General features: G+C 46.3%; 1 protein-coding gene across 1 annotated transcript in view; it reads right to left on the reverse strand.

Moving 5' to 3' along the window:
* Positions 1-13,922, reverse strand: part of LOC142804118 (stalled ribosome sensor GCN1-like) — a 344,986-nt gene that overhangs the window by 181,197 nt on the left and 149,867 nt on the right. Inside the window, exon 25 of the mRNA XM_075890700.1 lies at positions 1,153-1,233. Within this exon, the coding sequence (XP_075746815.1) occupies positions 1,153-1,233 (81 nt within the window). The remainder of the gene's footprint in view (positions 1-1,152; positions 1,234-13,922) is intronic.

Below are 13,922 nucleotides of genomic sequence, written 5' to 3' on the forward strand. Positions count from 1 at the left end.
TGGCACAATTGGCGCAGCTGTTGCACACCTGTCAAAAGTTCTTCTATCAACTTACTAAATGCGAATGCATTTTTTTTTTTAGTCGGGCTATGTCAGGCATCTAGTGTTGTATGCGGCACCACTCTCACTCTGCCACGCCGCAGTGGTCTAGTGGCTAAGGTACTCAACTGCTGACCCGCAGGTCGCGGGTTCGAATACCGGCTGCGGCGGCTGCATTTCCGATGGACGCGGAAATGTTGTAGGCCCGTGTACTCAGATTTCGGTGCACGTTAAAGAACCCTAAGTGGTCAAAATTTCCGGAGCCCTCCACTACGGCGTCTCTCATAATCATATGGTGGTTTTGGGACGTTAAACCCCACATATCAATCAATCATTCAATCCACTCTCACTCTCTGCTCATACTCTCTCTCATAGCAACAGCTGGGGGTGCACACGCTTATCCTCGCCCCTAGCAACCAGAGCATGTGGTGCGAGAGTGTAGGAGAGGGTAGGTGCAATGCTTCGTCGCTCGTTCTCTAGCTGTTCGCACAATCTCTTCCCTGCGTCACTCTCCTGTTTACTCGCGCCTCACTCTCGACCGTTCTCTGGCTGGACACCTTTCAAGAACATCCGGATATGTGTGCTCAAGATGCCGCTGTGAAACGTCAGAACGCTGTTTGTTTTGTTCACTTCATAGTATGTTTAAACAGTGCACACTAGCTACTAGAGCTGGAAACGCATACCGCGTTTCTCGCAACAGAAAAACGCCACATGCGGCAGACAGTGCTATTGGCTGCACGGTGTAAGAAAAAAAGAATATATTCTTATAACGTTGGGTTCTCACATGCTAAACGCCGTTATGGACGCTAAGAAATGCATTCACATTTCCTCAACATTCCCTTCGGGGAGGTGGGGACATTTTTTGTTACAAAACCAGCTTCTAAAGATGTGCCACCTTTCTTTTTTATTAGGGCCACTTGACAACCACTAAAGCACTAACAGACAATATTAAAAAGAGAGATATAAACTTGCACAACGTCATGCAATAAAATTAATAAAAAGGGTCAGGGGTAAGCTTTCTTTCAGAATACAGTTTCCCAAAGACTGCACATGCATAGAGAGCTTTTTAGTATGCAATACCATAAGCAGTGAAGCTTCTCTCTGTTGGCATACCTGTACTCGTCCAGTAGTCCTTCCCAAAAGTCCCACAACTGTTTCAAGCATCTTCTCCACAGGCAAGTTTTTGGGGTTCTCCTGCAATCAAAAATCACTGTTCGTATCCCTTCAGCAATTACGAGTTATGAAACTAAGTTATTAGTGAAAATTCTCAAGTTCTTACACCTGTGACTTGAAGCGTGTTCTACTTTTTAGTTTCTTCCGAATCACGTTCCAAGTAATGCATGTGACAGAACGAATTCCCAGGAAAATCATTGTGCTGCAATTGTTTAGTTCTGCTTTTCAAAGACATCGAGTAGGCTCATTCGATTGCACTAAGTGACCGCCACAAATTCCGATCAATATTTCCTAAAACCCTTCACTTTCCCAGGGAAAACACAGAAAAATTTAATGTAACACTTCATTTATTTGTGCTTTTGAATTGTTGATATTCGGACAAACCGAGTTCATGATGTAAGATTATTCTGGGACCTTACAGACAAAACCAACATCCGATTATGGAGTATGATATAAAATATGGGGGAATAAAAGGGGACTTCAGATTAGTAATTTTGACTACCTGAGGTACTGTTTATATAAGGGGCAAGCCAATTCTATTGCGTAGAACTTCTTGTTGCTACCTAATTTGAGAATAACTGTGTAGAGGCAACCACGTGTAATCTTCATACACAATACATTCATTAACTTCCAGATTTTAATCTTTTGTACTCATTTTTCTTCAAGCTTCTACACACCTTCACGCTCGATGATCCAGCAGCAAATTTCTTGATACACTTAAACCTGGATATAATGAAACTGACAAATTCCCTAAAATATTCGTTACGAGCAGGTTTTCGCGATACGCAATTTCAGAACGAAAATTCAGCATTGAAACAAACATTTAAAAGTCGCAGCTTTGCCACAACGTTGAAGCAATGAACACAATATCAACAAATTAAAAGGTTACGCACAGAATGGCAAGCACATTGAAACGTGCCCAGTGTTTATCACGCAAAATTGATGCACAGAACGTACTCACAGGTACAAATGAACAAGAATAAGAGTTTCAGGTGTTACTTCACTTTGTCTGTAAAGCGTGCCCTCTTTGCAAACTGAGACTGTGCAGCGATTACAGTGACCTTTGTGCACCCGATAACTACAACAGAATCGTTCCGGTGAAAGCCCAAAGCCAGCCAAGACGTACGATTGACCCACCACGAGATAAGCGCTAGTGTGAGCGTGCACCCTGCCCCCTTTTCGCAAGGCAACGTACGCGTGAGAGGTGAGAGCACGCGCCTCTACGTCATGATGATGTGGCGATGCGCGCTCATTGTGCCATTTTGCTGGTAATGCTGAAAACACGATAGTTCCCCGAGGATGCTCGTCACCAGCAGCAAGAGGTAGATATATATAGCTTGCCATTTGAACGTTGAAGGAGGTGCTGCTTCGTGGCTCAGTGGCCAACGCTTCACACACACAATTCAGAGGTCCAATGTTCTATTCCGTGCAGCAAAGTCTTTTTCTGGAATGTTTTTCTTTCTGGAGTTTTCATATATATAGATACGTATACATATACAGTGAGTGAGGGCGACGCCTATGCTAAACTTCAGCCGAGAGCGTCCATATAACTGCTATTGCAATGAAAGAAAAAAGCCAGCTGAAGGCAGAGCTCACATAAAACATTCACGTAGCAGTAAAAACTGCTGGGGATTCGCGGCCAAAGTGGCAGCTGTGTAACCGTTGTGTTCTGCCGTTCTAGCAAGAAGAGCCTTGCCTCGTGCCTACTGCTCCGTGCCGCCTGGCCGCTGACTACCGACGGAAGATATCGACAATCATCTCATCCAGCTAAGTCACATGGAAAAACAGGGCGTGTCTGATCTTCCGACGTCACGCGCCACCAGGACACTATAAAACCCCCGGCAACGCATCAACCCTTCGGGATTCGCGGCCAAAGTGGCAGCTGTGTAACCGCTGTGTTCTGCCGTTCAGCAAGAAGAGCCTTGCCTCGTGCCTACTGCTCCGTGCCGCCTGGCCGCTGACTACCGACGGAAGATATCGACAATCATCTCATCCAGCTAAGTCACATGGAAAAACAGGGCGTGTCTGATCTTCTGACGTCACGCGCCACCAGGACACTATAAAACGCCCGGCAACGCATCAACCCTTTGGGATTCACGGCCAAAGTGGCAGCTGTGTAACCGCTGTGTTCTGCCGTTCTAGGTAGAAATTTTTCCACTCAAATTTTGTACTGAAAGCTTCTGTGGCCGCTGATCCCCCCCTTTTTGTTCCTATGGGTGTCGACGTGTGCACCTATCGGGTGCGCATCGGCAGGTTTTTTGCATGTCGCTCGCTACAGTGCCTATCTCAGAGCCGTTCTGCCCCCGGAATGAATTTAATCAGCGTTCTCGGTCCGAGGCCCTCGACACTACTGCTGTTTACGTGCTTGGCATTGCTGCTGCTTTGTGCAGGTGACGTTGAATCGAACCCAAGGCCTAAGATCGAGGACGTCCTAACTTTGTTAAAGAACTGCCATGAAGAAACTACGACTAACCTTAAGGCGGCGGTCTCACTCCGGCGGCACGAACACATCGTTTTTGTCACTTTTCCAACTGACGTGGCGGCTGTTCTTCTTGTCTTATATAGTTGGTTTATGTGTCATTGAAAAGCTTAATTTTTGTACATTTTAAGCATATCTATTAAAAATAAGTAAGCTTTTAGCATTTGGGTAGGGAGAGCCAAGAATAAGCGCTGGTTACATGGTTTGGTCTGACTGTGTGTCAGCAGTGACCATTTTCTGAAAAATCTGCTGCAGTTACAGCACTGTTCTTTGCGCAGAACATTTAAAACATATTTATCTATTTCCTCAACGTAGCAAATTATTCTAGCGCCTTTACTGTATTGCTGATTAGCTTTTGAAAAGAGCCAAATTTAGTAAATGTCGATGCGGACTATCCGGCACCTATTCGCTAGAGAAAATTCATTTTCCGGGTGTATATAGAGGATGGCATTTTCCGTTTGAGTGCTCAATTTTATTTATGTACGCCCGCTCGCTTTTTAATTATATTGATCTAAATTGGGCAATATTCTCATTAGATAGACCTACCGTGGCCCATTTTTGCGGAGAACTACTGAAGTTCGTTAGCTGAATTTTCGCGTGGATAAACTAGAACCCCTGATCTATTTCCTCAACGTAGCGTTTTTCAATAAAGCAAGCAGAAATGCGAAACAAAGCTCGCAAATTGTCTTAATTTATCGTGCCGTAAACATCAAAAAAATTGTTGTTATCTTGAAATAGCGCTGAATGCTAAGCATGCATAGCCTAAAATATAACAGTTACGGTCTCCTGGTATACTTATGCACACGAATCGCACACAAGAACTGCAGGAATATTGAGAAATCTGCATTATTCCTATCACTACAACGAAAATCTTCCCCTAGCGCCACCTAAACAGAAATAAGGAAAGCGCTGAATTTGAAGGTTCCCTGTCTCCCCGAATGCGGCGTGCAAAAACATTTTGCCTCAGGAGGAAACGTCTTTTCTAACTTCAAACCATGCACCGTCATCTGTAAGCCTTCCTCTCCTCAGAGTCTCATAAGGCTGCGCGGTACCGCGGGAGAGCGTGAAAACAGGTGGGCAGTATCCTCCGAGAGGAAGGGGTGAGCGTCTTCACGGGAAAAGAAAGGCCGAATTCTTGGAAAGTCCCTCTTTTATGTGTGCACGTCTTTGTCGCCTTCCTCACCCCCCACGGACTATAGCGAAAAGCGAGGGCTGTGCGACGACAATCAGAAGAAAGCAGAAAAACGAACGACAAACGGGCGATACGAGCGAACTGAGCAGACGTGCGTGGGTAAGGTATTTGTGAATATCTTTTTTTTTTACCGTGAAATATACGGAGCTTCAGACGTGCTGCGCTTGTTGGTATGAACCACGGTGGTATGAACCCATCACAACAAACAGCACAAACACGAAACGAGGCACACCTACAGGAATGAGATGAAGTCTGTTTTGTACTTTCTGCGTGTTTATTTCATTTATTTACTCTGGGGAAAACTATGGTGCGGCAGGAGTTGAGGACGCGTGTTCGCTTTCCACCTTTATATACGACAAGCGCACATTTCCATAGCGCCGAAATGCGCGAACACCAATGTTCTGGAGTACCCCATGACGGCGTTCCTCATAATCACTGCAAACTTGCTCTAAGGGGATGCGGCCGCTTGCAAACTCTTCTCTCGGAGTCGCCTGTGAATATCCGTCATCGGTTTCAATAAACCACAAAATCGAGCAATATTTATTCCGTTGCTCACTGCATAATCTGGCTAAAATCATGCTGCTGCCTGAAAATCTTGCAGATTTTTCAGCCAGTAACAACGAAGCGAAGTGGCATGAAATTTGCTGAATGCACGGCGTGGTGTAAGAAAGTACTTCCGTGCGGGGACAGCAATGAGGCACCAGGGCTCTTTTTTTTCTGCTTTGAAGCACCCGCGACAAGTGAGGTCCTTCAGGGAGGCAGAAAGGCGGATAACTTTTGACTATGCTCCCACTAAGCAGGTCTGGTGGGGGAGCGGCAGTGGTGAAGCCCATCTATATTTCCTATGCACTGAGGGTTTATGCCACTCAATCTAAGGATTGCAACGTCGAGTAGGGAACTTGTTGGTTTTCTTCAGTGCCAGTGTACAACACCATGCGACAAGGCACCCTGCCGACGTGAGGTTAGAGGCCATGGAGTGGCGAGTGACATCGGCAGACTCCGCGTTCGCTCTCTTTCGTCCTTGTTCGCTCTATTGGTTACGCCGACGACGCCAACAGGCGCCGCCGCTCAACGCAGCAGTATGTGCGTAAGAGCTTCGCTCTAAAGAACTGCACATTAGGAGAACGACCTTGTATATGTCGAATGGCAGATGCAGGCTCAGATTTGACGATAGCAAAGACTCTTGTTCGAGCAAGCTATGAGGTAGCAATTCACTTCCTTGTGTCGCGTGTGTCATCAGCCATTCACGTGCGTTCTGCAGCAGCAATGACCGAGAGACATGACCACAGAAGCTCCAATGAACTTTTGTAAAAAGTTCGTGTGTGATATAGGATAACGGAAAATAATAATAAAACATACACCTTCATTCTCTGCTGTCACAAGTTCGCATCCGAAAGTCGTGATTATATGTACTTTTGCTTTGTGCGATTTCACATTTCTCTGAATGTATGCGTTGTAGTTCTGTCGACTTTTTTGTGTGTGTTATGTTCAGGTGTCTTCGTGGCTGTAACCAAGTGCTGCCGACGCTCGTTTCGTACTAAATAAATTGTCACAACAACGTGTATTGACTCAATCTTGCTTACTGCATGACAGCCCTTCATTGCATAGCATATACACAACACTAAGACTCGTTGCTTGAAGATATGTTAGCCGACATAGTTATTTGAATTGACCAATCATGCATCCAAAAGCCTTATCCAGTGCGACAAGACCTTTTCTTCAACTCCTTTGCAACTATTGTATTTGTGTACTCATGTTTTTGCCTTGCATGCGCTTTACGAACTCGAAATGGGTACGACATAGAAGTAATACAAGCAGCGGCTGTGTAGAAAGATGCATGGGAGATGCACTGTATCATAAGTCTTCCCCTCCCTTGTTGCACTCCTGGGAGGTTTGTGTGAATCCGCCCCAGTTTTTATCATGAGATGTTTATAGAGCTTGAGGTAACGGCCTCGAATCTACAAGCTTGCAGTCAATAACTGATATAGGCGAAACGATCACTCTTCATGTTATTGCCACGACCTTTACAGGAAAAAAAAATGATGTTGAAATAGCGTACGCGAATAGAGAAGTCGTTCTTTGGACAAGGGAATAACGCACCTGGACCATTCAGGTCACGCATGTGCGAGTCTCGCTCATATGACACACAAGAGGTAATTGCTTCATTTGCGTCATAAAAATAGTTTGTTGACTAGTCCGACGCTTTGCGTACGGCAAGGTGATAATTAAACGCTGCATCAACCAAAACATGAATTCATACTAGCCTGCTGAAGTTTCAATTCTAATGAAATAAATTACGCTACGTATAGTGGGGGAAAATAATGATTATGCATTCGGCACGTGTTGGGCACCATGAGTCACAGCGGCCGCACTTCTTAGCACGCGATTTGCCTAACTACCCGTTTTGTTTTGTTTTGTTTTGAAAATTCGGAAGCTTAGGTCATACTGGGAAGGAAGTATACATAGTAAAATATAATTTGCCTTCTCCTGTCCCACCGAACCGCATCATGCTCCAGCAACCCCAATTATATGTAGAACGAACTGTTCCGTTGAACCTCGCATGAATACTCATAGTCCAAGTTTTGATCTCCGTTGTATACATTGTTGTGACCTCCGCGATAGAGTTTTTCACTCAACCCCGCATTCCGGCACTGTATGGAACGTAGAGCAGCTGGCCAAGCAGACTACGCAGCCTACATGAGGGATCTCTTGAAAAGCAGCGACCGCAGGGGTCAGGGGCTAGTGAGCATGGAGAGAGATGGAGGTGTCGTTGAAGGGGAGAAAAAAAAAGCCCCTGCTCAGTGCCTCATTTCTTCGAACCGTGTCAGCGCTGAAGGGGAGAAAAAAAAAAAGCCCCTGCTCAATGCCTCATTTCTTCGAACCGTGTCAGCGCGATTTGCACCCCCTCGTCATGCAGTGTGGCGCGCCGGCACACGTGTGGCAGTTCACCTCCGAAATGTTGGCCTTCCAGTCCTGACTTGGTGGCGCCGTCTGGTGTTTTTTCCAGAACTACTCGCAATATGGCGACAGTAGGACCGCCACCTTAACGCAATCAAACAAAAAATCGGCAGCACTGAGGCCTGTTTGACTGATATAGAAAAAACTGTGAACAATCTATCGGAATTCCAAAACACTTTTGACGTAGTGGCTGATTCTGTGCAGGAAGTTAAGGCGAATGTTTGTAAAACAAATGAAGGTCTTGCGGATGTCGTTGATGACATGAACAACCGAATGAGGCGTAACAATCTTATCATTATAGGCCTTCCGGAAAAAGATAATGAAGGATACGCAGAATCAGAACGTGTTGTCAAAGAGTTTTTTTCAGCCCACCTTGAAATCGAAGATGGAGACATTGAGAGAGCCCATAGACTTGGGAAACCCCGGCCTGACTTTCACCGTCCCATTATTGTTAAGTTTCTTAACTTTAAATCAAAACTGAAAGCCCTTAGTAACGCCTCGAAATTGAAAGATCTTAAAGAGCCCAAAGTCTGGCTAGAAGAAGATTTTTCACCCAAAGTACAGCTAGCCCGAAAAAAGCTGCGCGATTTCGCGAAATCGAACAGAAAAAGCACCGAGAAATGCACAGTGCGCTTTAATAAACTGCACATGCACAACTCCACTTTTTGTTATGATGCTGCAAATGACTGCGTTGTCAAGGTAGCTTCAACGAAAGCGCCCGCCCCACAATGAACTTTTAAAGGGCCTCTTTACAAAACTAAGTCAAGCAAACCCTTATTTTTACTCGTAGCAAATTTTCGTAGCATCTATAACAAAATTGACGCCCTAAATGCTGTTTTGTTCACGTGTTCGGCTGATATATTTGTAGGCAGCGAAACATGGCTATCTGAAGGCGTTCCAAACATTGACCTAACACTTCCCTCGTCATTTGCGCTCTTCTGCAAAGACAGAGCGGGCTGCCGAGGGGGAGGAGTTATAATCGGTGTAAAATCTGGTTTTCACCCATCTCTTATTTCCATTCCCTGCCCTCTTGAAATCGTTTGGGTTTCTTGCTATTTTGAACATGTTCACTGCGTCATCGGTGCCTGCTACCGGCCACCTGATAGCCGGCAGGATTTCGTAGAAATTCTTAACGATTCGATCGATTCCATTTTCCACAAGTTCCCGAGTTGTCTGTTAATTCTTGCTGGTGACTTTAACTATCCTGATATTGACTGGGCCTCCCTAACCGTTCATGCTCAACGCAATCGCCATGAACAACTAAAAACAAAGCTTTCTGCGCTTACTTCATTATCATAATCTCGAACAACTCGTACATGAACCGACGCGTGGCGACCACATACTAGATCTTGTCCTCACAAATAACCCACAGCTTGCTAAAACAAACATACTGGACAAAATCAGTGACCATAACGCCGTACATTGCTCGTTGTCATTACCACGTGCCGACAAATCTAAAGTGAAGAAACGTATCTTTAACTACAGCCGAACAAACACAGAAAAACTAAACAATTTGTTCCAGAGCTTCTCTGAAGACTTTGAACACAACTTTGCACATTGTTCAGTACAGCATAACTGGTGTTTGTTCCGCGATAAACTAAAGGAAGTGGAGGAATTGTGTGTACCTAAACTATCAATAAGCGAAAGAGTAAATGACCCTTGGTTTACTCGAGAAGTAAAAAGAAGCTTAAATAAAAAGAAAAGAGCCTACCAGAAAGCCACTAAAACGAGCGACCCCCACGACTGGCTTAAATACAAGAGTACATCCAGCGCGTGCGCGGATGCAATTCGCAAGGCCAAAAATGAATTTTACAATTGCACGCTCCCAAACCTTTTAAAAACAGACCCTAAAAAATTTTGGAATGTTATTAATCCAAAGAACAACAACTCTACCCCACCCATCACAAGTGAAGATGGCAAGACCTTGTCTGTTGCAGCATGTGCTCAAAAACTGAACACCTACTTCTCTCAAGTTTTCACTGCTGAGCGACCACTAGATAGCTCTCTTGATTTGCCGTCACTAACCGTTCAACACCCGTTTTCCGCTATCGTAATCACTACGCATGGCGTAGCCTGCGCAATAGATCGTTTGGCACTCAAGACTAGCCCCGGACCAGACGGAATTAGCGCGAAACTTCTAAAATTAACAAGTCCCTTTTCGTCATACTTTCTTTGTTTGATTTTTCAACAATCACTTGATTCAGGATTTATACCAGATGATTGGAAATCAGCGCATGTGACCCCAATTTTTAAGTCTGGTGACAATACAGTTCCCAATAACTACAGGCCAATTTCACTAACATCAATCTGTTGTAAATTACTCGAACACATATTATTCACGCATATAATGAACCACCTTAATCTGAATAAACTGCTCCTAAACAGCCAACATGGGTTTCGTAAAGATCTATTTGCCAAACACAACTCTTTGAATTGCTAACTGACCTTCATTCTTCTCTAAACGTGTCCCGTCCTGTTGATGCAATTTTTGTTGATTTCTCGAAAGCCTTTGATCGCGTGCCACATAAACGTCTGTTCCTAAAAATTCGCCAACTCCAACTTGACCAAAACACAACACGATGGATAGAAGAATTTTTAACCAACCGTTTCCAGGCAGTCAAGTTAAACAATCATATTTCTAACCAAACACGTGTTTCATCTGGGGTCCCTCAGGGGTCAGTGTTAGGTCCTCTTTTATTCCTGATTTACATCAATGACATAGCATGCAGCCTAAAATCACCTATTCACTTGTTTGCGGATGATTGCGTAGTGTATAGAGAAATATCTAATCCAGACGATACAATTATCTTACAATCTGATCTTATTAGGCTAGAGGAATGGTGTAGCCGCTGGCAAATGGAAATAAATGTAGAAAAAACCAAACACATAATGTTTAGTCCTACCCCCGAGACAGTTCCCGCTAACTACAAAATAAATGATACTCCAATAGATTCAGTTCAATCGTTTAAATATTTAGGTGTGTTCTTTACGGCGAATTTAAAGTGGACGTGCCACATAGAATACATATTGTTACGGATGTGATGGGTTTATTTACAATGAAAAATGGCAGCGCTCTACCGTCACTGCCGAATCACCATCCCTCGAGCGCGTCCGATCTCTTCTTCTTCCTCGCTCTTTCAGTCCGCGTTACATTTCCCTCCGGGCAAGACGAAGCTCACCGAGCGAGTAGAAGCGATCGGTTGTTGTAAGGCTTCAATCGGGCAATGTGCACAATTTGCGTCTTGCGCGAACGCCGGTTCTGAGCTGTCACTCTCGCGACAGCGTAAGTGATGTCACTTAAGCACTGAGTAATGACAAACGGTCCTGAGTACTTAGAAAGAAACTTCTGGCAAAGTCCCTTGTTTCGAACAGGCGTCCACAGCCAGACCAAATCACCTGTAGCGAAAGTCACGGGCGGGTGTTTTGCGTCGTAACGGTCTTTCGCGCGAGCGTGGGCGGAAAGAGTTCGGAGCCGAGCAAGTCGACAAGCTTCTTCGGCGCGACACAAAGTCTGCGCGACACTGGCGTTTTCGTTCGTCGAAAATGGAAGTATGGTGTCAAGGAAACTTTGCGGATGACGAGCATAGAGAAGAAAGAAAGGCGTATAACCTGTGACTTCGTGTTTCGCGGTATTAAAGGCGTATGTAACAAAAGGTAATACGGCATCCCAGTTCTTGTGATCCGCTGCGACGTACATTGAAAGCATGTTGATGATGGTACGATTGGTGCGCTCAGTGAGGCCGTTGGTCTGAGGGTGGTATGGCGTGGAATGGCGATACTGACACCCACAAAGCCGTAGCAACTCTTCGACAACGTCAGCGGTAAACTGACGGCCGCGATCACTTATCACCACACGAGGGGCCCCGTGACGAAGTATGATCGAGTGTAGAAGAAACCATGACACATCAGATGATGTGGCTGAAGCAACCGCCATCGTTTCGGTATACCGCGTCAGGTAATCTACGCACACAATAATCCAGCGGCGGCCGGTGGTAGACTTGGGGAAAGGGCCCAGTAAATCTATGCCGACTTTTTCGAATGGTGATGTCGGTGGCTTAACCGGCTGCAGTGGGCCGGCCGATGGTGTGGTAGGTTGTTTGTGGCGTTGGCAGACATCACAACTTGCGACGTAGTGCTTGGTGGTCTTCCAGAGTCGAGGCCAGTAAAAACGTTGTCGGATACGGTGAAGCGTTCGGGCAAATCCAAGGTGCCCAGACGTGATGTCATCGTGCATGGCTTGGAATACCGCAAGACGCAGGCATTCTGGCACGACGAGTAGTAGTGTGGAACCATGGCTGGAGTAATTCTTGCGATATAGTAGGGCGTCATGAATCACGAATGGCGTAGCGCGTTTAGAGCTACGAGCCACATCAATCATTGGTTTCAGCGAAGGGTCACGCTGTTGTTCGTGACGAAAGACATCCAAATTTGGGAAGTTGGATGAGATTGCGGCCAGGTAGTTGTCAAAATCATCATCATCATCAGCATCCACAGTTGGAGATGGAAGAGGCGGCGGCGTCAGGCTTCTCTCGGAGGCAGGGGACTCGCTGCGAAATTCGTTAGGCCATTGCTGTTGGGGACAGTGGTCGGCCAAGTGAGAGGTCCAGGTTTCGTGCATACGAGGCGGGTGCGTCGAAAAACGTGGCGGCACAGGCGTTTCGTACATACGAGCCGGATACGTCGAAAAACGTGGCGGTGCAGGCGGCCGTCTGGGACAGAAGCGCGAAATATGCCCTGGGAGACCACATGTGTAGCAAACGGGGACTTGTCGACTTACGTTAGCCGGAGCAGAGGTGGCAGAAGTACGCGGAGACGGGTCGTGCTCCGCAGGAACATTTTGTGATGAAGCATAGTAATCTTCTGGTAGAGGCCTGGTTGACGACGGTCGGGGGTCTGCAGCGGCACGTCGAGATGATGACATCCGGTGGTGGCCACGACCCGTCGGGGAAAACGGAAGCCGCGGGGTAAAATCTGCAGTTTTTGTGCGTGGTCGGTTTTCGACGTGACGCTCTCGCATCCAGTAGGGAGGTGGTTCGGGGCACGCGGCGAACGAGCATTGGTGGTGAACGTCACCTGCTTGAAGTCGTACGAGCTCTTCTCGAACTACCCGACGTACGAGGTAGGAAATGTCTTCGCAGGTGGCGACGTCCATACTTGCGACAGTGGGAACATTGTCCAAGCGCCCGAACTTGGGTAAAATTCTTCGGGTCTTCAACGCCTCGAATGCGCGACACTGCTGCCTGAAAATCGAAGGAGTGTTCAAGTTTTCTTTTGTTATCAAAAAATTGTACATGTCCTCGGCGATGCCTTTCAACAAATGACCGACTTTGTCTTCGTCAGACATATTTGCGTTGACAATTCCGCAAAGCTTCAACACTTCTTCAATGTAGGTTGTGCACGTCTCGCCGGGCAACTGAGCCCTACGTGACAGCGTTTGCTCAGCTTTCTTTTTCATGGAACTCGTGTCCCCAAAGCAGGCCTTCAGTTCCTTAACAAATATATCCCAAGTGAGGAGGACATGTTCATGGTTCTCAAACCAGAGCAAGGCTGTCCCGGCAAGGAAGAATACTACGTTCACGAGCTTCGCCGGTGCGCCCCATTCGTAGTAGCGGCTCACTCTCGCGAAGTGTTTTAGCCAAGCGTCCACGTCTTCGTCAGTTTTACCTGAGAAAATTCGTGGCTCAGGTGCCCAGTAGTCTGGTCGTCGATGTCGACGGCCACCTTGTGCCGTGTCGGTGGCACTGGTGGATGCAGCAGCGTAGGACGTCGATGGGATTGCTGTGTCGTCGTTCATGCTGATGTTGTCCGGAGGTAGGCCAGCTAAGCGTCTGCTTCTTCGAAGAACTTCTGCTGCGGGGTCCAGGATGGCAAGTTACCCAGCACCTCCACCAAAGCTGTTACGGATGTGATGGGTTTATTTACAATGAAAAATGGCAGCGCTCTACCGTCACTGCCGAATCACCATCCCTCGAGCGCGTCCGATCTCTTCTTCTTCCTCGCTCTTTCAGTCCGCGTTACAATATCTATTAAAGCCCTTAAAAAACTAGGCCTTCTCAAAAGGCGCCTACATTTAGCCACCAA

This window comes from Rhipicephalus microplus, chromosome 3 (genome assembly GCF_043290135.1).
Source record: "Rhipicephalus microplus isolate Deutch F79 chromosome 3, USDA_Rmic, whole genome shotgun sequence".
Taxonomy (NCBI): domain Eukaryota; kingdom Metazoa; phylum Arthropoda; class Arachnida; order Ixodida; family Ixodidae; genus Rhipicephalus; species Rhipicephalus microplus.